Genomic DNA, 21,782 nt, shown 5'->3' with positions numbered 1-21,782 from the left:
ATGAAAATTCTCTACAAGATTGACTTTTATGGTATTCTCGTCGGTATTACCGTTTTTGAGATATAGAAGTTCAAATTGGGACAATTCAAATTCAATTCAATTCTGTATCGCCCCCTTATAAAACAATGTGGTGACTGCAAATTCCCAACTTAAACTCATATATCTAAAAAATGGTACAACTTAGGATAAGTTACTAAAGCCAGGCTTGTAGAGAATTTTCACAGCTTTAAGATTTTCTCAGGTCCCGTATCGATAAGAGTTACCGTATTCAAGCAAAATCGCGAAACCCTAACAAAAAAATCTAAAACTTTAAACTGAGCTTCTTTATCTCAAAAACGGTATAGGCTGGGAACAAATTATAAATGTCAATCCTCTAGAGAATTTTCACAGCTACAACATTTTCTTTAGCTCCATTTCGATTGGACTTACGGTTTCCAAGCAAAATCGTGAAAACCTATAAAACACCTAAAAATTTGAATTTTGACCGCGATTTATTTAAAAATCCCTACAGCGATTTTTTCTTGTTTTTGGATTTTTCTTATCTATGAACATTGCTGTTTCAGAATTCACAAAAACTTCCCCTGTGTAAGCGGTTTTCATCAAAAGTTAGTTAAGGCGCATCCTTCATGACATTGTTTTATAAGGGGGCGATACAGAATTGAATTGTCCCGATTTGAACTTCTATATCTCAAAAATGGTAAAAACTACGAAAATACCATTAACGTCGATCTTGTAGAGAATTTTCATAGCTACAAAATTTTCTTTAGTCCCATTTTGATTCGACATGCGGTTTCTAAGCAAAATCGTGAAAACCTAAACAACCCCTAAAAATGTCAACTTAAATCGCGATTTATTTAAAAAGCGCTCCGGCGATTTTTTTTGTTTTTTGATTTTTCTCATCTATGAACATTGTAGTTTCAGAATCCGCAAAAACTTCCAAGGTGTAAGCACCTTCCATTTAAAATTGTTTCAAGAGCACCGTGATAAATATTTGTTGTTACAACGATGACATGCCATAAATCCCGTAGAATATTGGAAAAGCCATCAACAATTCAAACATCATTTAAAACACGCACATTGCCACAAAATGACATGTCATATCCCGGAAATCCCAAATCTGATCCTATTACAAGAATTTTAGTATGTATTGAAAATAAACTGCAGAAATAAAAGCGACAAATCTATAAAAATAATGCTCTCATTTGCACGGTCATTAATTGGGTTTGAAAATGTGGATGGCTTGTTTACATATGTGTGCACATACATACATATGTAAGTGTGTAATATTTACATAGAATACCTTAATTTAATATTAACATAGAAACCTGAATCGACTTATCAGATTTTTGTTAGAATTAATATTATAAAGTAAAGCTTGCAAGTATTTTCAAAAAATAAAAGTAACCGCTTCAGTTGTTAGGAACCTATATTTTAAAAGTAGTTCCATAACAACACAAAAATGCGAAATTATTGGTTGCTTATTTATACATATTGAGATGTGTTCAACAAAAGGGTAGCAACATTTTGAGATTTTAACTTTTTATTAAAAAAAAAAATTATATAATGATTTATTTCATACACTGTAAAAGTTCCCCATTATTTTGTCTATTCTTTCATCAAAATATACTGTTATGGCGCTCTTCATGTCTTCAGAGTAACTACTTATCAACAGTTGTTTGTCTCTACTGAAAAAGAGACAATTCAGAGTTACTACCCTTGTTGTTGAAAAGGTACGATATGTACATATTTAACTAATGGACTTTCTTCGTGTATAGAGTAACGGACTCGAATGATTTCGTTTGGAATAGCAAATATATTTTAAACTTATTCTGTTATTATCAAGATGAGAACATCAACCATTGTGAAATAAAACGTGCCGTCAATTTATTTTTAAATTTGAAATCCATCTGGAAATAAACAGACAGATTAATCTTGTTTCAATTGGTATTATTTAAATACGTATCTTATCACTTAGTTTAAAATGTTATTGAACTGAATTACACTTAATCTTCACATTGTTAAAATTGCATTTCCAGTATTAAACTTTAAAGCTTGTTGATAAAATAAAAAAAATTACATATTGTAAAAAATGTCAAAAAAAAAAAAATTAAATTCATATAACTATAAAAACAAGACAATATATAGAAACATAACCCTTAACAGAAACAATGCTGGTTGCAAGTAATTTAAAATCGAAATCAAGGTGGAACAATTCATGTAATAGTACCAGAAACGAAATTTATGAATTCAAGGAACTATTCCAGAAGAATTTCATGTATATTGGTTCGTTAAAATTGGTTAAATTTTATTTAACCATATCGTTAAATTACATTATGTTAAATTCAAAAGCCATTCACTGAAGAACGAGAGCAAACATTGTCCCATCTTTTTGTATTTATGCCTTATACACAAATAAAAAAATTGTATGTGGTTGCTGTTGAGTTGTATTTGTTATAGAATTTACTTTGCCGTGTATTGTTGTACCATGATTTGTGTATTAATTTAAATTATAATTCAATTAAAATGTCGCTATAATTTTACAGAAATTAGATGGTAGACTTGTTTATGACAAGAAATTAACTATGTACATACATAGAATAACAATATTAACCATGACCAATAATTACATGTAATGCAAGGTGTCCCACAAATATGTTCGAAATGGAATAGAGGTTCCTGGTGAAAATCATAAGTATCTCAAGTATCTCAGAGGGGACAAGGGAGACTCTCACATTAATGAAGGCAACCCGATTAATATTAGCTCATTGATATTTGACTTACTTTTGGGTCTTACTACATCATTTGTAGAGAAGTTTTACATGGCTGAAATGTCGCTAACATTACTGAGGGGTATTTTGCCACCGTTGAAAATTTTCGATGTTGCCTTGCCGAAGAATCGTACCCACGACTTTTAGCGTGCAAGGCGGGTGTGCATACCATAGCGCCACTGTGGCAATTTTATTCTTAACTAGCTTCGTAACCCCAACTAAACAAAATATATTTTTATATGTACATATGTATATTAGGGCGGCCCAAACATTACAAAATTGTTTTTTCCCTTTGATCCAAAAACATTTTATATGCAATTTTATGGCGATCTTTTAACGTTAAATCGTGCCACCAGAGGGAACTTTGTTTCCATAGTAAATTGTATGGCACCAAAGATCAGTTTTCACGAAAATGCTCTAAGAGCCGTATTTATGGTGCAATCGATAAAAAAAACTTTACCAGTAGTGCGATTCTCTAACTCATTTTTTGAGTTACCTACAAAAATCAGCAACTTTAAAACGCGAAATTATGAATGACAAGTTCAAATAAAAGTTGACAACACTGTTGCTATGGGTAGAACTTTGCGACTACTTTTTTTGGACGCTATCTTACCGAATAATATCGTTACTTACCGAAATTATAACCATTTTTATTTTAACGATTTTTGTAACTCCAAAAATATGTTAGAGAATCGCACTACAGTTTATTGTTGTGGCTAAACAAGGTTTCTACAAAAAGTTATGAAGATCTGTTAACGATAACCCGTGCTGCCTGACCGATATTTATTTCCATAGTACTTTGTACGGGCAACAAAGGCGAATTTTCAAGAAATCGCTGCACTGACCACAATTATTTTCCATTCGATGAAAAAACTTTACCAGTTTATTTTTTTATTTTTTGCTCAGTACAATCTCAGCAAACAGAAACACAAAGCGACCTTTAAGAAATAACTTTGTGAATTCTGGAACCGTATCACACCAAGGTTAAATAATAATATAATTGTTTCAGAAACATCCCAGAGAGAAAAGGGAGACTTCTCTTATATCAATAAGTGAGTGTACCCCGATTCATATTCGCTCAATGATATGGGACTTATCTCCGAGTGGGAACAGCGTGTCCTAAGACACCACTTGTAGAGAGGTTTTACATGGATGAAATACTCAGAAAATGTCGCTAATATTACTAAAGGTTATTTTATCACCGTTGAAAATTTGATGTTGCCTGGCTGGGGAATCGTTTTGAAAAAAGGTGGCAATGCTACTCATGCTGCAATTTATGTATAAAAATCCAATTGGACAATTAAAAGGCTAGGGTACCATGTAATTTGCAATAATGCAAAAACTGGGAATGGGAAAATGTGGTTCTCTACACAAAACCCATTATATATTACGCAGTAGGTCCGTTATCTAGCAGAAACGTTATTGCTATTTGCATCAGGGGAAGGTCAGTAGTTCTATTTCCATATGTAGTCTACTTTGCCGGTATATGCCCTCCAGGAAATAAAATATAGACCAAAAATATTTTTTTTTTATTTTTCATACAAAAGTAATGGTCCATTTCACACGCCAAATAATATCAGATCATCATCCAAAATTATAGGCATCTTCCTCACCTAACTCCCAACCTCGTGCAAAATTTACTACCTAAACTCTTACCGCCTGCAAAATTTCGTGATTATTGAGCCATACTTGCGGCATCTAGCGTGTTTATGATTACACTACAAACAAAAAACTGGATATATTAGGCTGTAACTCTGTTATTTTATCATGTACACCAACACAATTGACACCAATAGAAAGGTCAAGCGTCCCTCTTCCAAGTATAGCTTACATGCCCGGAATGCCTCTTCCAGGAATAAAGATATAAGCTATATATGTAGGATTTTATTAAAACACATGTAATAATTTTAGTGAATTATTTAAATATTGCTTTATTTATTATAAAATCCTAACAATTAGTTTTTCGGAATTGATGTTCCTTGTTTTGCTTGTTCAACAATGGAAACCATTGGAGCTGCCAAAAATGTATTTTACAAGAATGGACGAGACTACAAGTGGTTCGACTGCCGATTGCAAAGTGATTAAATTTGAGATTCACTCTATTTAGGTACAACTCATGAGAAGCCTCTAGTATCATATGATTAAATTAGTACTTTACAGTTGCTTAAGCTAGTAGTATTAAATATATTTCACAGTGTTGCATTTCGTCAGTTAAAGTTTAAATTTTAAGATCAATCACAATATTAAAAGATATTAATTCACAATGACAAATAAAAATACAAAAGCTTCCAAATTGTTAATACTAAAATATAGAGGGCGGGCTTACATTTTATATTTTGCATGTAGAGTTGTATTCTAATGTTATACCACTATGTGTAGTAAGTATATTATACCCAGTTCCCATATATATTTTAAAATGTTTCACAATTTTCACACAAAAGTTGTGGTAAATGGACCCTCTAAATATTATCTGAATGCCATCTCAAATGGCAAGCATCTTCTTTGTCATATAATCTTACCTTATTTAAAATTTCGAGGCGATCGGACTATTATTGCGACCTATAGAGCACCTACAAAATCGTATAAAAATTATGTTTTGGTCCATTTCACCCGCTAAATATTTCATGATCGTCACCTGTAAAAATAGGGATCTATTCTGGTCTGAACCCGACATCCATACCAAATTTAGTGACGATCGGTCCACAATTGCGGCCTGGAGTTTGATTAAAATTTATAATGGACAGTCGGACGGACGGACGGAGGGACACACATCTCAAAATCGCTTTATCTGGTCGAGATATGAAGATTGGTATACCACATTGAGGGTCTACGACGAATATTTCGCGGTGTTACTTGAATTTTTACCAAAACAAACGTATAATACCCTTTCCACATAGTGGTGTAGGGTATAAATATTATTTTTCGTTATTTTTCGACAAAATAGTTATGTGCATTCTCTGCAATGTGGAGACACATGACAGTGGGAGTAGTTAATTTGGTTTACATATGCGGCTACGAGAGTTTCTAGGTGTTTCGGTTGAATTCGCATTTAAACGAATTCATGAGTCACACTTATTCTTGAGCTCGTCATAAAATTAGGGAAGGGTTCTTTTTTTCAATACAAAGAACTAAGAGAACTGATGAGTCCAAGTGGCGTTGGACGAAACTAGCCTTCTTTGCCATCCTCTAAAGTAATCAATTTTAACTACATCCCACTTTAAATTTGTTGTTTTTAAATTTGAAAACAACAAATATGAGGTTAAGCTTGACTTACCTACAAATAGTATTGTATGGGATTTTAGCAAAATATGTAGTTGGAGAACTTCCAAATATTTTGTCTTATTTTTCTTATCAAACCAAAAAATGTATGTATTTTCGAAAATATTGCAAGCAAGGCCTATAGAAAGTCGGCCATTCAGCGTTTTGTTAACAACTTTTGACAACAAACATAACAGATTTTATATTATTGTGATTTGAGTTTCTTTGTATTTTAAATCACAATAATGGTTTTGACAACAAACATAACAATCAGGTGGGTTTGGTGTCCAACTGTATAAACTGTGATTGCAACAATAAGTTTTACCGTTTATTGCTTCAGTAATATGTCTATTATGAACCCAATTATTATAATGTTGGTTTCGTATGTTTCGACGTGTCGTCTATATTCTGTACGTATTTTCAATTTTATCTAAGTCTGGAAAAATATTGCATTTTCCAAACAAACAAACTCTGAAACCAATACAAATTTTGCTACGGCATATTTAGCAAACTTATAGATTAGAAAACGAAAATGATCAACTCGAATAAAACTGTATTACCGTTTTAGAATTTATAAAATATCTATAAAATAAAATTTTTGTATATCTTGCATTACATCTCGCAATCTTTTAAGTTTGTCGTTATGCAATCATTGCAAAAAATATTCGCTTGAATGTAAATACCCAATTCTTTGAAACATACTTTTGTTGTATAAGGCCTCTATCATGGGGCATTTAGTATATTGTCAACAGTGTTTGTACTTGTATACATATTGCAAAAGGCATAACATAAAATACTAGAGGTTGTTTGCATTTTTAGTGATTAGACGATTTACCTAGAGATTTTTCGAGTAAAAAGTTTTCTTACAACAAATCGTCAACATAGGTTATCTTTTGATGTTATTAATTTATAAATATATGACGTTTTTATAACTATGTAAAACAAAAGATCTATATCTGATAAACATTTCCCCCAAATTTCATAGATCTACCTTCACCCGTTTAGAAAATATATGTAGAATAGTGTCACAACAAACCATTTTGGCTGCACTGTGCATGGGTCAAAGTTTTGGTGTAAACTCCTATATTCAGTATTCCTAATTCTAAGTATTTCCAAGGTTTTTGCACATAGAGGTATTGTTAATTTTTGACATAGAACAATGTTTGATAGCCTATTTCATAAAAAATATCAACAATTTACTCGTTACATCTAAAATCATAATATTGAAATCTGGATGAGTTCTGTATAGGTGTGTAAGTAGTAACAAAAGTTCTGGGTTTAGAATAGGTCCAAATAAATTAAAACAATCAGCATACATTTTATATTTGCTTTATTAATAAAAAAATACATTTATTTTTCGAAAATATACTTTATTACACCATATTAACGGGTTCTTCTTTGTGATAAATTTTGACATCGTGGAATTTAAAGTTGGGAACATCAAAGTAATAGTCATGAACAACTGGTCGATTGAAGGGAAAACCAAACGGTAATGCGTCCACATAACGACTGCCAGAGCCAACACCACAACTAACAATGGCATCGAATGTAGAGTACTGTTCAACTTCGGGTGCATGATAGGGGAAGACCATAAAGAAGAACTGGAATGTTTGGCCACCCTTTTTGCCTCGAGGCAACATCATACGCTGTGGTACACCACAATGTGCTTCTTTTTGATTAAGGTGGAATTTAAAATCTGAGTCGGTGGCACTCAATACTTTACGATATAGTTCAACATATGTGGTGTGGTCTTCAACCCAATATTCGAAATCTTCTGACTTACGTTTTAGCTCATTTACACCTGGCACCAAATCCACAACGTAATGATCCAATTCAAAGAAGTTCATGTAGTTCTTCTCCAAGTGTAATTTACGGCCATTTTCATCATACTTCGGTCCAATGAATATCTTAACCACAGCCTTTTGGGCTTTGTCCGATGTCACATCTAAAGTGAATTCGAATGGTTTGTGATTCAAACGTAATTGGCGTGCTTTGATGACAAAGCTTTGGCCGTTATGGACAGAATTACGACCGAATTTGTAAAGGTAATCGGACGAGACGTCTTCCACAACGCTTTCCACATTGACGGCATTGCTGATGTCAGCATCAAAGTAATCGAAATAAGTAAAAAGACCTTCGGGTACGTGAACGTCGGTGATGGAAACTCCAGGGAAAACAAAGTCCTGATGTTTATATTCTGGAAAAGTAGCTGCCAAACGCCAATAGTAACTTATAATATCCTTGTAGATGGAGTAGAAGATGGGGTCACGCAGCGATGTTTCGTATTGCATGAGGATAGCTGGCAAGTTATCGCCGTGTTTTCCATAAGGACGACCTTCGTTAACTAAATCACGGTAAAGTATGTCCAGACTGCCATACTTTTTGTGGTCAACAGTAAATGCATTACCCTGCAACATATTGCCCAGATTTTCAACAGCCGTGCGGTAGTCGTCGTTTGTGGTGTCAATGTAGTCGGCAATGCGGGTAGTGTAAAAGTGGATATCCCTGACAATATCGTAATTTTCCGGATGGTAAAAATTGTAGTAATTGTCTCGGTTGGGAAAAGCAACGCCGTGATAGTATCTCAGGTTGCTGAAATATCCATGCTCATACTTTTCATACATATTAAAGGGAGGAATTTCACCCAAGTCGTTGGATAAGCGTTCCAAGTAGTAGCGGGCCAACAGCTGTTGATGCAGGTATAAGTAAAGCTCGCCACGTTTGTCCTTATCAAGTTCCTTGCCCGCAACTCCTTTCATCCAATAGGGATAATCGATGTTATAATAATAGTAGAAAGCGTTGAAACCAATATCTTCTGTAAAGTATGCCAAAGTATGTGCATAGTTCACATCTCCGTGGGCATTGCTGTAGTTAGACTTGATCGCGACGTTGAAGACATTGTCGAGTTTCTTGACATTGTGAAAACCATGTAATTTATAACGCTCTGCTGTCTCTATTGTTTCCACATCGAAAAAGTGCCAAGGGAAAATTTCGTAGATGGCTGGTAATGTAATTCCATGCAAATCATCACGATAGAGACTTGCAATTGTCAAGGAGTACACAAAGAGCTGTTTGTTCACATGCATCCGAGCCCAAAAAACAGCGTGGGTGAATGCCAACCAATCCTTGGCAAAGTAGAATACCTTTGCCAAACCCCGAGCGTATTCTACATAGCGTTGATCGACGGGAGAAAAGACTTCGTCATCGTGCACAGGTTGGTGTTGCCAAATTTCGAAGAAATGCATCAGTTCATCAGAGTGTTTATAATCTTCCAGATGTTCCCAAGGTTTGTAGTTGAAATAACGTTCACCATACTTGTCAACAAACACGTCATCCTGATAGATATGCTGAAGAATGTCCAAGAAGAACTTTTGTTTCACCAAGAAATCCTTATCAGCCACTTTGGATTCCAGATGCTTGCATCTACCGAAGGACGACAGAGCCACTCCAATGAATACAACCGCAGTGATTGACTTCATATTGTGAAATCGTGCTGATCACATCACAAAATCGTCTTTTATACCATCGCTGAAACAACTGTATTATCACCATGTAACTTTCGGTATATAGGTAATCTCCCAGACACAAAAAGAAAAGGCGAAAGAAAACACGGTTATCGTAATTGCAATTACCATTGGAAGTGTGGATGTTTTCGTTTTTTCTTCACCTTTGTGTCATATATTATCGGACCCTGCTAGTCAGTTTTCTTGCGCTCTTTAAATAAAGTACATGCAAAAGCATTATCGACTACTTGACTAGACAGATGGCAGTAATCCATGGAACATAAACAACAAATTATTGACGATCATTTTTTTTAATATTAAAAACATCGAAAATTTCCATTACAGATATGTGTATGTATGTGGTCATGTCTTTTGTAAGGACTTAAAATAAAAAAATATAAAGTTCAATGAGTTCAGTTACACAAAACGTATCAGCGATCATTGCAAATGCTACATATGGCTATTAAGGTGTTGAGTAATATTGTTGGGTTGCAGTTTGTCAGGTAATGTTTCCATCTGTGATGTTTTGGTATGTATGTATGTACTATATACACATTAGAGAGATCCATTTGATCCAAAAACAATATAGATGAAATTTGATGGCAACAGGTTAACGTTAATCCGTGTCGCACGTAGGTTTAAAATCCGACGGCGCTTAATTGAAAAATTAAAACATATCTTCTTAATAATCTGTTTGACAGGGTTACGGAGGACAAAATTCTAGCTCATTATCCAAAATAGCAATGCCGTATGTTGTTTACTTTTCTTGTTGCACTTTGTTAAAATTATGTTTTTGGGAACTGTTGAAAAAAAAACACAAATTTGGGTAGTTGTGAATGGTGGTAACGTAATTTTTAATACATAAAAGTGTCGTTTTTAGTATTGATGTATCAAGTAGAAGTATTTCTCAATATTTTGAAAAAAAAATTGTTCTTACAAATTCATTGAAGAAATAAAATCTTCAAAATATGTCCTTTTCTGGATTTTCTGTGTTTATTTCACTTTAATTGCCGAAACTTATTTTGGTTTATCAATAACACTGTGATACAAAAGTTGGTAAACAAATTTTGCAGGTGATCTTATGCATAAATTCTCTTTTGAGTGAGTCTGTGGAAGACGAAAATACGCTTGGTGTCTTTTGGTAACTTCGTAAATGTAGTGTAGGTTTTTACTCAACAGATTTCTATTTTTTTCCTTTCTTTATACGGGAAGAACAATGTCTTTCGAACAAGGCATGAAATGCTAGTCTGCGTTGAAGATACCAAACTAATTATTCAGTAATTATTCACTCTAAGCTAGAAGGAAAATTAGTTAGCTTTCCAAAATGAGAAAAAAGTAATGAAATCGGTTGAAAAATAGTAGACTTGTAAAATTTTTTCGCGTTTTAACTTTTTTTAATAGAAACAAACTTTCATAAGAACGAATAGCACTCCAAGTTGTCAACATTAACTTCCATCGCCATCATTTCATATAAATCATATATAATGTTCCGATTATTATATATAAAGTAATCGTAAACCTGCACACATAGTCTTATTTAGGGTGAACACAGGAATCAATGCAAAACACGACATAGTGTTCAATAAGACCACAGAAAATGAAGACAAAAACCCAAAAAGACAAAAAAATTGACCCATGACTATTTTCACCATTTCTACATAACTCAAAATGCGCAAAAAACGACATGGAGTTTTTGCGGATATTAAAAAAGAAAACTCAAGAGAAAAATACAAAGAATTTTCTCACGATCTTCTCGACACTCTTTTTTCGATACCCTAATACATTTCAAAATTGTGGAAAATAAGGACATATTTTGAAGATTTTTAGGCATATTTCTACAACACATTTGATACTTGATATATCAATACTAAAAAGGACATTTTATGTATTAACAAGTAAAAAAGTATCAGTCAGCTTTGCCGACTGAGATATACCCTCAGCCTGTTCGGGCTGTTCGGTCAAGAAGTATGAACTTGCCCCTGAAAAAAAATTTACCATCGTAATTGAGGCAGCGAATGCAAGTTGCTTCAACAAAAATCAAACTGATTCGATTGCAGGTCTTAAAGTGAACTTATCCGAAATTTGGTGTGGGAGGTACCGGATGGAGTGGACAAATATAGTCCATATTTGAATCTGGTCTGTATCTGGTAGATATATTAGGATGTGTAAAGTATGGACCAATTCGGCCACTCCCTTCAAGAGTTACCGTACGAACATTTTTTCCGAACATTTTTGAAATTTTGTGGGGGAGGTACCTGAAGGAGTGGACCGATATGGCTTATCTTCGAACTTAAACTAAGTTTGTGCAAAATATTACGAAAGCCAAATTTTGGATCGAATCGGTTGATCCGTTCGAGAGTTATTTTGCGCTCCAACCAACTCACACGGTGCCATAGGGGTTTTTTGCAACTTTCAGGCTATTTCTCAGGAAGTGTGGACTTGCTCCTGATGAAACTTGTACCGTCGTATGGGGGCCAGTGAATACAAGTTGCTGAAACAAAAATCAAAGCGATTCGAGATCAGGTCCTAAACTGAACTTATCCGAAATTTTGTGTGGGAGGTACCCGAAGGAGTGGACCGATTGAGTCCATATTAGAACCTCATCTAAGTCTGGTAGACATTTCACGATTTGCAAAGTATGGACCAAATCGGTTACTTCCTTCAAGAGTTATCGTACGTACAAAATTTCCGAACATTTTCGAACTTTTGGTGGGGGAGGTACCGGACGGACATTGCTCAATCGACTCCAAATTGTCTGAAACACATTTCGTCCAAACATACTTGTGGTCTAAAACCTCGTTAGCATAAATGCTGAGGGTATAAAAACTACGTTACCACCGTTCACAGCCACCCAAATTTGTGTTTTTTCAACTGTTCGCAAAAACTTAATTTTAACACAGTGCAACAAGAAAAGTAAACAGCATACGGCATTGCTATTTTGGATAATGAGCTAGAATTTTGTCCTCTTTAACCCTGTCAAGACAGATTATTAATAAGGTATGTTTTAATTTTTCAATTAAGCGCCGTTTTTGAAGCTGAAATAAAAAATGCACACAATATTAATTGTTGTGCCTTTCCCCAGCTAGCATTTGGAAGATTGTTTTTTTAAACATCACATTGCGGGGTCTTTTTAGAGTCCTTTTGGTGTTCAAAAACTGATTAAGTCGCTTGTATGATCAGAAAGGGACTCGAAAGTGACTCCCTGTAATGATTAAAAAGAGTTCAATTTAAAATACAACAACAAATGTGTAGCAATCACAAAAAATCATTGAGGCGTTTAAGCATTTTTTTGTTATTTATTGTCACATTTTAATCATCTGAAGATTGAAAAATGCTTAATCAAAACATAATGGTTTGGTTGTATAGAATTCTCAAATACACTTTCTACAAAACTTTGATATAAATATCACGTATAACATTATGAATATTGACAAAGACAACACATATCCAGGTTTTGCCAAGTGAAATGAAGAAACAGTATACTAAAGGGTAAAAGTCATAACAAAACCGAAGAGAAAACAAAACAAAGAAAAGAAACAAAAAACAAAGAAGAATAAAACTAAAGGCGAAACATGTCATGTCACACAGTGGTGTTTGTGTGGGTTCGTAACGTAGGCTTTCTTTTTTCAAAAAGCATTTTGGTCAGTAAGCTCGTCTCTAACGAGAAATTAATAAAAAAAATGACCTTCGCCTAATAGGCAAAATTTTCAAATAAAAATAAAAATCAGCTTGAGCCAGGCAGGGGTTCGAACCCACGTCCCTGAAAAACACATGGAAAAAGTGTGTCACGGCGTGTTAGTGTTCAGAACCAAACTCATAACTTTCAGAGGCTACGCTAAGCATTTGTCATGAAAGCCATACAAATATTTGAGAAAAAAATTCAACGTTGTAAAAAACAAATTGCATTTGAAAGAGGAAACAAGTTAGTAGTCCGGTCAAAATAGACATTGAAATAGCAAAAATTCCTACAAAGCTGAATTTTGGTGGAGAGCTAGGGTTTGCCGTTAGAAGCAACGTCCTAAAAGTCCCCATCGATCCCAAGTGTGCAAAAAAAAAAATATTCGGGGTCAAAGGTCAAATTTTAAGGGTTTTTTAGGTTTTCGGATTTATTTCTTGAAAACGGTTGATCTAATCAAAAAGTGACTAAAGTAAATATTGTAGACAGAAAAATTATCTACAAATTGGACCTTTATAATTTTTTCCTAGAAGGAACCATTCTTGAGATATAGCTGTTTTAAAAAACACATGATTTTTATGCACTTATAAGGGAAATATGCACATATTCCAACGAACCGGCTAAAATAAACGAAGTAATCGGGTTTGTCCCCAAAAAATATATATATTTTCTTGAAGAGCGAAATTAAAGCTATCCTCTAAAAAAATTTCAACAAAATCGGAGCGTGTTTAGTAGAGTTATTCAATGTTAGAGTTATTTTATGAAAAAATAGCCCATTTAACCCACATGTATAATCGACAGCCCAACGGGAACGACCCCAACGAAAACTCTCCGATTTTTTTCAAGTTTTGTCCGAAGGTAGGGATTGTTGCGCTGATTACGTAAATGTATAATTTTCAACTATTGCGGATCCGGTTCGCCGGTTATTCGACCCGAAAGCCCAAATTTAAAAACCGGGTTAGACCCGGTTCTACTGGACCGATAACTGCAAAGTTCATATCGTTTGAAAGCTTACGGAAGAATCTAACACATAGTGTCTTTACTTTAACCGGCTCGTCTCATAATGTACTTACGCGGCTAATTTTTTATTTGAAATCTAGATCGCGATATCTCGAAAATGGTAAGTCTTTTTTAAGAATCATAAATACCACTCTTGTAGACAATTATTAAATCTACAACTTTTACTTTAGCCAGCTTTTGCTAAGTCTTACCCTTTTTGAGAAAAATTAAAAAACTGAATAATGCCTCCAAAAATGACTTTTGACCCCGAATAACTTGTTTTGCGCACATGGGATCGATGGGGACTTTTAGGACGTTGCTTCTAATGGCTAACCCTAGCTCTCCACCAAAATTCAGCTTTGTGGGAATTTTTGCTATTTCCCCCTTATACGCATGTCTATTTTGACCGGACTATAGATGATAGCGAAGCCGCCCCACAATCGATGTGTCTGAGGAGCCTTCCTAAAACCAAAGGCGAAACATGTCATGTTACACAGTGGTGGTTATGTGGGTTCGTATGGTCGGCTTTCCTTTTTCAAAAATCATTTTGGTCAGTGAGCTCGTCTCTAACGAGAAATTAATTAAACATTAATAAAAAAATGACCTTCCCCTAATAGGCAAAATTTTCAAAAAAAAAAAAAGAAAATTCTTTAACCGCCTGTTTATGTATGTCGCACGGAAACCTGTACGAAAGGAAAGCAGTCACTCGCTTCCGTCTAAAAATGCGTTCATGTATTTCGCAAACTATCGTGCGACTGCCGTTACGTATCCTATGCGAAATACTACTAATTTGAATATACATTTGTACAACTATGTTCCATAAATGAGAGCCAAATGAGAAATGAAAACAAAATCCACATATACATACAAATATTGGAATATGTGTGATTTGTTTTGTTTGAAAAATAAAATGTGTCGGTATTTTTAATTATTTTATTTAATTGATTTCTTCAAAATAATGAATGAAAGCGCCATTGAATCGTATCTGTAAAATTTTTATTTTGTTTCAAGAATGTGTTGCATAAATTTGTTTTAAGATTTTCGGTGTTATTCGCGAGTTTACGTTCTACTCGGCAGCTACAAAGCAAGTGAGTGATTTTGACATTCTCTTTCTATAAGAGACAGCCCTTTCGAAATACATAAACCCAAATTTAATGGAAAAGTGTACGTTTACGTGTTATTTCGTATGGCTTGTCGGTCGCATAGATTTTCGTTTCGAAGGCGTTTACATGAACAGAAAATGATTTTTTTCCACTTTCGAAGCGCAAAAAACCTTTCGGTCGACATACATGAACAGGCTGTACATTTTTTCGTCTGATAAAAAGACTCATAAATGACTATCTAAAGACTCATAAACGACATGACTCAAAAGAGACTCGAAAAAGAGTCACAAATGAATCAACAAATCACGAATAAATGATTAAAATACGACTCGAAAAAGGCTTTATATACCATCAAAAATGGGCAGAAATGACTCGAAATTAATGCAAAGGAAGATTCATTTGTTATTTGTTTAGAAGAGTCGCCTGAGGTTACGTTTTTCAAAAAAGCCTCGAATTTGATTTCCACTTGAAGTGTTGTATCCCCAAGGCCAAAATTGGCTGAAAGATCGTTCCGATGCTTTTGAGATGTACTAATTAATTATTATTTTTGCCTTAGTGGTGTATCGAAAATCTCAATGGTTTTGTGGCTATATGCCAAAATGTCAAAAAACATGTATAAAAACTTTAATATCGGTAGGACATTTTTTGCTCAGTACAATCCCAGGAAGGCATCAATAATGTGTTCAAATCGCACCACCCTAAAAGGAAAATTTCGAAAAGTGTTTCGTTAAGAATAGAACTTTTATTTTTATATTCCCTTATAAATGCATTGAAAGAAGATGGGAAATATAACATTTTAGGAAACGCGGGTAAGCGCAAAATTAATTCATTCATTCATTGCTCATTCAGAATGGCTCCATCTTATTGTAAGAAGTTTTAAAAACCCCGAAACATATTTGATTTGCTAACTGCACTCCATATAAATGAAAACAACTTGATCTCAAATTATTTGTATATAATTATACTTTTATTCATTTTTTAATGTTTATTGTTTTCTTTGTTCATTTAACATATAAATGGGTTTTCTTTCTGTTTTTTGTCTTTAAATATTATTTGCACATTATTATTATTGACAAATAAAAATTAAACATGTCATTTTCAAATATTTTCTTTGCAAATATGATTTTTAAATACATTTCCTAAACCACTTTAAGCAGCTAAAAAATAACAAAACAAAATCATTGCTTTCCAATAACAAAAATTCGAATACAAAATTTGTTTTATTTCTTATTTCTTTTTGTGTAATGTGGGAGATTTGTTCACTTCTTTGTTTGTCTGTCATTGTGGTTGACGTAGTAAATGTAATAATTGATTTCCGGTTTTCTTTTTTTTGTGCAGGTATGCGTTTCATGTGAGCATCCTCTTTGCATTTCGTTACCATACTATTACTGTACTTCATCTCCAGTGAGTCACACTTCACTATTTTTCTTCTTTTTTCTTAAAGTATTTTCCATATTTTTTGTCGTTTTATTTTTACTAATTTATTGTTTTTATTTTTTAATGTTACCTGTAGCTCTGTAGTATAATTGTTTTTGGTTTAATTTTGGTATTTAATTTACATTAATTTGGTTGCAAGGGATACAGAATCTCTTCTCCTCTTCAGTTTTTCTTTCTGTTTGATTTTTAAGTTACAACAATTTGATTTCGTTTTTATTTTACCACATTTGTTTCTAGGTAAAATTACGTATAATTAAATGCCTTAAGATATTTGTTATATATGTATGCATGTGTGGTTTTAATTATAGTTATATTACTTATATATTTTTATTTTATGAAATACTTTCTATAGTTAACATTTGTTTGTTCGAAACATAAAAGCTAAAAATTAAATGCATTATTCTTTGAGTTTCTTATTACAATATTAGTTTGTTTTTATTTTATGTTTCTAAATGTACATAATTAATTATTACATTAATCGACTAATAATAACTTTGAACTAAAAATTCTCTACAAATGATTTAGACAAGTATACTTTTTACACAAAAACAAATAACAACACTTAGTGACTTCTTTCCTATTATATATTTATTTTCTTATGGACTTTTTATACAATTTCATGGTTTTGTTTATTTTTTACAATGTGAGGACTGAGTTTTAAGCTTGAAATTGTACTTTTTTGAATATTGTTTAATTCGGTGATTAAGTTGCCAAATTAATGATGTTGTGAAGGTATAAATAATTACAGCTGTGGTTGGTTTAAGTAATGCGGGCTTCGGAAACAAAAACAATGTATTGTTGTAATGTAGACCACGTACCTTTAAGGAGTTTAAACTGCTTTGAAACGTTGAAGAGTAGGCAACTTGAGAAAATTAAAATTGTATTTGCATTTATCAGGAGAATAATGACGCTTTCCAATAAAAGCTTTTATGGGAAAAAGTTATATTGGCCAGATATCATCAGAGCTGAGCCCGTATAATCCATCCCAACCAGTAACTTGTACACCCAATATATGTATTGTTTGCATTGTGCGCAAAGAAATAACTTTTTCTTCCATGCGACAAAAAATCGCTATCTGACAAAGAAATTGTCGGACACATGATAGAGAAATTCGCAGTTACTACTTTCGGTTTTGTTCAAAAGAAATGTTATACCTCGAAACATTGGATCTTTAAGTGTATCGATCGAAATTATTTATGAGATGACTGACATCGTAACCTGTAACAGGATCTATACATTATCCAGCGTACTTCTAAGTCTTTTGAAGGAGTAGCTTGTTTATTCGCTGAATAAAAATTCACAAGTAGTGTTGTAGAGTATGGTCGGCTTCGCTCCACTAGCCAGCAAAATAAATTAGAAGTAGTGCCATATAGACTAGTTCTTTCACGGCATGATTTGATGCAGTTCAAACGAATGGGTTCGTTTTCTCAAATTTTAAAAGCATCCACTACAGATGCTATTCTCTAGGGCATTTTTTGGTTACCGACAAAAATCGGTCAAATTAAAACGCAATATGAATAAAAAATTCAAATAAAAGTTAACATCACTGTTGCTATCGGTAGAACTTTGCGACTACTTTTTATTGGTCACTAACTAATAATATCGTTAATTACCGAAAATATAAGGATTTTCATTTTAACAATTTTTGTCGATAACTAAAAAATGTGTTAGAGAATCCCACTACTGGATGCAGTTCAATGTAGTCGTGAAAAAAGGCACTCCAATTCCTAACAGTTAACCCCATTTGGATACAATCCAACGAATGACATTTCTCACAATTAAATTGAATCCGGATGTAGTTCAAGCGAGTACGATACATATTACAAGCAGTTGCTTAGATATCCCTACAAGCAAACCAGTTTGTAGATACCTACAAACAGAGACATCATTCCTCCAAAAAAAAATCCACTCTTTTTTTGGAGGAATGATGTCGTAGTAGGAATGATGATGGTGTATTTTCTAAAATTTTAATATAAAATAAAAAAAAAAATAAAAGATGGGAACATTTTTACGGTAACTTACGGGAAGAAAATTTTCTAATAATGTGCTGTTGTCACAGCAAAATTTCAACTGGTGATGGGAAGACAATATAAGAACCCCTTTAGGAGATGAAGCAACATCATTTCAGCTTGGATTAAATGGAGAGCGGAGAAAACAAACTCAATTGCGATTGAATTTAATTAATAAATTTCATAATTTGTGTTAATTTCTTATTCAATCATGAATATTTCCCTCGGAATTACCCGCACGAAAAATAATTTTAAAAATTGAAATTATTTTAAAATAAATATTTTAAAACCTTGAAAACCTAGTAGAACCACTTAATTATGGAATATTTTCGCCGAATTGACAAAAATAATTTTCTGCACGAAATTCGTATTCATGATTGACTTGATTATTCTTGTTTTACAAAAACAATAAATTATTTTTATTTTTTCGGGGATAATCAAAAACAGCTACAACTTTCAAAGATATTTATTACAGACTTTTGGTCGTTCTTAAGGGTAAATTGAATTTGATCATTAGCGATACGAACCGGAAAGTACATACATATATCAGAGTTTTTAAGTTGTCAAAATGGTTTCCCGTTTTGCTTAAAGTGCTTTTGAAATAATCAGTATATGGGCTAGACGTTATTAATTCCAGTTATTGACGAGTAGAGGACAATGTGATGGCATATTTTCACGATATGTTTATTTTTCTTACGTGTTGGCCCTTTTTATACAATAAATGACAATACATATGTAAAATAACACATCGTGGAAAGAAACCACTCTTAAGGGCTCTGCTGAAATCTGGACCATCAATAATTTTTTCTCGGCCATAGTTAAAGTTTTTTTTCTAACAAATATTGGCCAAAATTTAATCAACTGGCAAAGTCAAAGTATTGTACATACAGTTAACTGTAGTTGTTTGGTAAATAATAAGTTTGAATTATGTATGTGTGTGATTTTTAGTTTGTAGATAGGATTGAGTTGTACCTGGCCAATTAAGTAATTCATCGAATTGATGTCATAATTTTGTGGTTTGTTTGATTTTTTACAATTATCAATTTATTTATTTATATACATTATCTTATGTAATAAAATATTATTTTTTGTTATGTTATTATTTTTACTGTGTTATTTATTTTTCTATACTTGGAGTTTTTTTACTGTAATTATGCTTATAATTAGTTTTCTGTTTTTCTTTAACATTGTTTTCCACATTTTCACTCTTCATTTGTTTTGCATCTTTTTTACATTTGAACACCATTTTTTAATATTTTTATTTATTACTATTATATATAAAATATTAGTATATATATTGAACATAAAAACTGGGTTCTGGCAGGTGAGTTGTGTACATTAGCCGTCATATTATACAAAACTACCCTACTTCTTAATAAAAAATTAATTTCTATTATGCTTTGAAAAGCTGTGTATGGGTGTCATCTTTCGATGACTAAGAGTCCCAAAAAATGTTTAACCAAATTAACCGGAAGTAGGGCACATCAAAATAATTCATTTCTTTGTGGCAGTTGTTTGTCGATTTTATTGTTTGTGTATGTTTGTGTTGTTTTATGTTAAACCAATATTCATATGTCAAAATTATCATAATTTTATTTGCTTTAGCACGTTTTTTTCCATTGGCTGTATAAAATTTAATTAAACAATTTCAACATTTTAATAAAATAATAATAATAAACAGTTATTCAATTTTTTTGTCCAATATTGTACGTTTTATTTATTAAACACAAATAAAAAGTTTATCTGGCGATTGTTTATTTACCACATCGGACTTCTGGCACCTGGCTCTTTTTATGCTGTCGCATTTGTTTTGTTGCTCTTTCCCAACCGATTTGCCCAGATCGAATCAGAGTTTCAATAATGCTTTCCATATGCTGCAGTGTTTGTTTGTTTGTTTTTGTCTGTAGTGTATGTTTGTAGATGTGTAGTTGCCTATTATCTATGGATTGTTATTTTTTTGGTTTTTCTTTTTGTTATGTTATTGTTTATTTATCATATATGTAGTTGTTGTTATTTTTTTTGTCTTTTTTGCACAATGCAATAATTTTATTATAATTATTAAATTGTTTTTATTGTGTATGTTTGTATGTGTGTGTGTGGGAGTAAACGTGTTACTTAGTTTAACAGAAATTTCTATAAATTTTATTTATTTTACTTCGGCATTTATAAAGAATTGTCATTTGGTCACAGTTGAAGGGTATATTGTTGTGCTGTTACTGGCGCTACACAAAGAACATCGAATTTCCCTCTGCTCAGCAGAAATTTTCTCACAACGAATCCCATGATCAAAGCCATTTGAAAGAAAGATGGCGTATGTTTTGACCCTCTGCCGGTTAGAGCAGAATTGTCGGGATCGCCATTCATACGTTTCGATCCTTCAAGTCCGAGAAGATTTGGTGAAATTGTCGTAGGTGGTCCAACACTGAGAAGAATACGCTGCTGTACGTTTTTGTGGAAGACGTGCAGAATAGAGACCTCACACAGAAGCAATATACTGGTTTGAAATTTCGGTATGGCTTGGAAGAAACCCTGCAACACCTGGCTGTGGGGATAAATATCGAGGGAGGACACGGTACCGGAACCTTCGCTGGTTGTTTGTGTAATACGTTGAAACGGTGTTTTATAAACCTATTTGAATTAAATAAAACAAATAAAATATTTTTAATGTCAATAGACTTAATGTTTTGTCTTTTCACAATTTGTTATATAGATGTGTTGTTTGGGATCAATAACACATACCTTTCGGCCATTTATATACCATGTTATATTTGCCGCCGGATAAGAGGGTCCAATAGAACATACAGCTTTAAAGTAATCATTCGCGGTTATAGTTTTCTTTTCAACTTGCATGGTGGGATCATCTTTAGGCAATTCAATGACTTGCATATGGGCCGACCGAATGTCTGTGTGAAAGAGAGGGGCATCTTCAGACACTTCACATTGATAACTTCCTGTTAATTCACGCGTAACACCTTTCAAGGTTACCGATGTTGCGTCCGAACTTGAAAGCTGAAATGGTCAAAACAAAG

The 21,782-nt window shown here is 33.1% G+C and overlaps 2 protein-coding genes across 2 annotated transcripts in view; both read right to left on the bottom strand.

Annotated features, from left to right (window-relative positions):
- Positions 1–7,339: 7,339 nt before the first annotated feature.
- Positions 7,340–9,515, bottom strand: Lsp2 (Larval serum protein 2). Its single transcript, XM_073962968.1, has one exon. It carries the CDS (start codon positions 9,503–9,505, stop codon positions 7,400–7,402), a length of 2,106 nt encoding a protein of 701 aa, XP_073819069.1. The 5' UTR covers positions 9,506–9,515; the 3' UTR covers positions 7,340–7,399.
- A 10,322-nt stretch (positions 9,516–19,837) lies between these two features.
- beat-VI (Immunoglobulin domain-containing protein beaten path VI) overlaps positions 19,838–21,782 on the bottom strand; it is a 179,194-nt gene continuing 177,249 nt past the window's right edge. The window contains exons 6-7 of the mRNA XM_073962969.1: positions 21,493–21,762; positions 19,838–21,381 (exon numbers count right to left, since the gene is read on the bottom strand). Of these exons, the coding sequence (XP_073819070.1) occupies positions 20,938–21,381; positions 21,493–21,762 (714 nt within the window). The 3' untranslated portion in view covers positions 19,838–20,937. The remainder of the gene's footprint in view (positions 21,382–21,492; positions 21,763–21,782) is intronic.

Source organism: Musca autumnalis, unplaced genomic scaffold (genome assembly GCF_047663935.1).
Source record: "Musca autumnalis isolate F117 unplaced genomic scaffold, ASM4766393v1 scaffold_1, whole genome shotgun sequence".
Classification (NCBI taxonomy): Eukaryota; Metazoa; Arthropoda; class Insecta; order Diptera; family Muscidae; genus Musca; species Musca autumnalis.
This window is presented reverse-complemented; position numbering and strand designations above follow the sequence as displayed.

Bases quoted from the DNA above. Each gene is read 5' to 3' on its own strand.
- Lsp2 (XM_073962968.1), bottom strand. From the start codon at position 9,505: ATGAAGTCAATCACTGCGGTTGTATTCATTGGAGTGGCTCTGTCGTCC.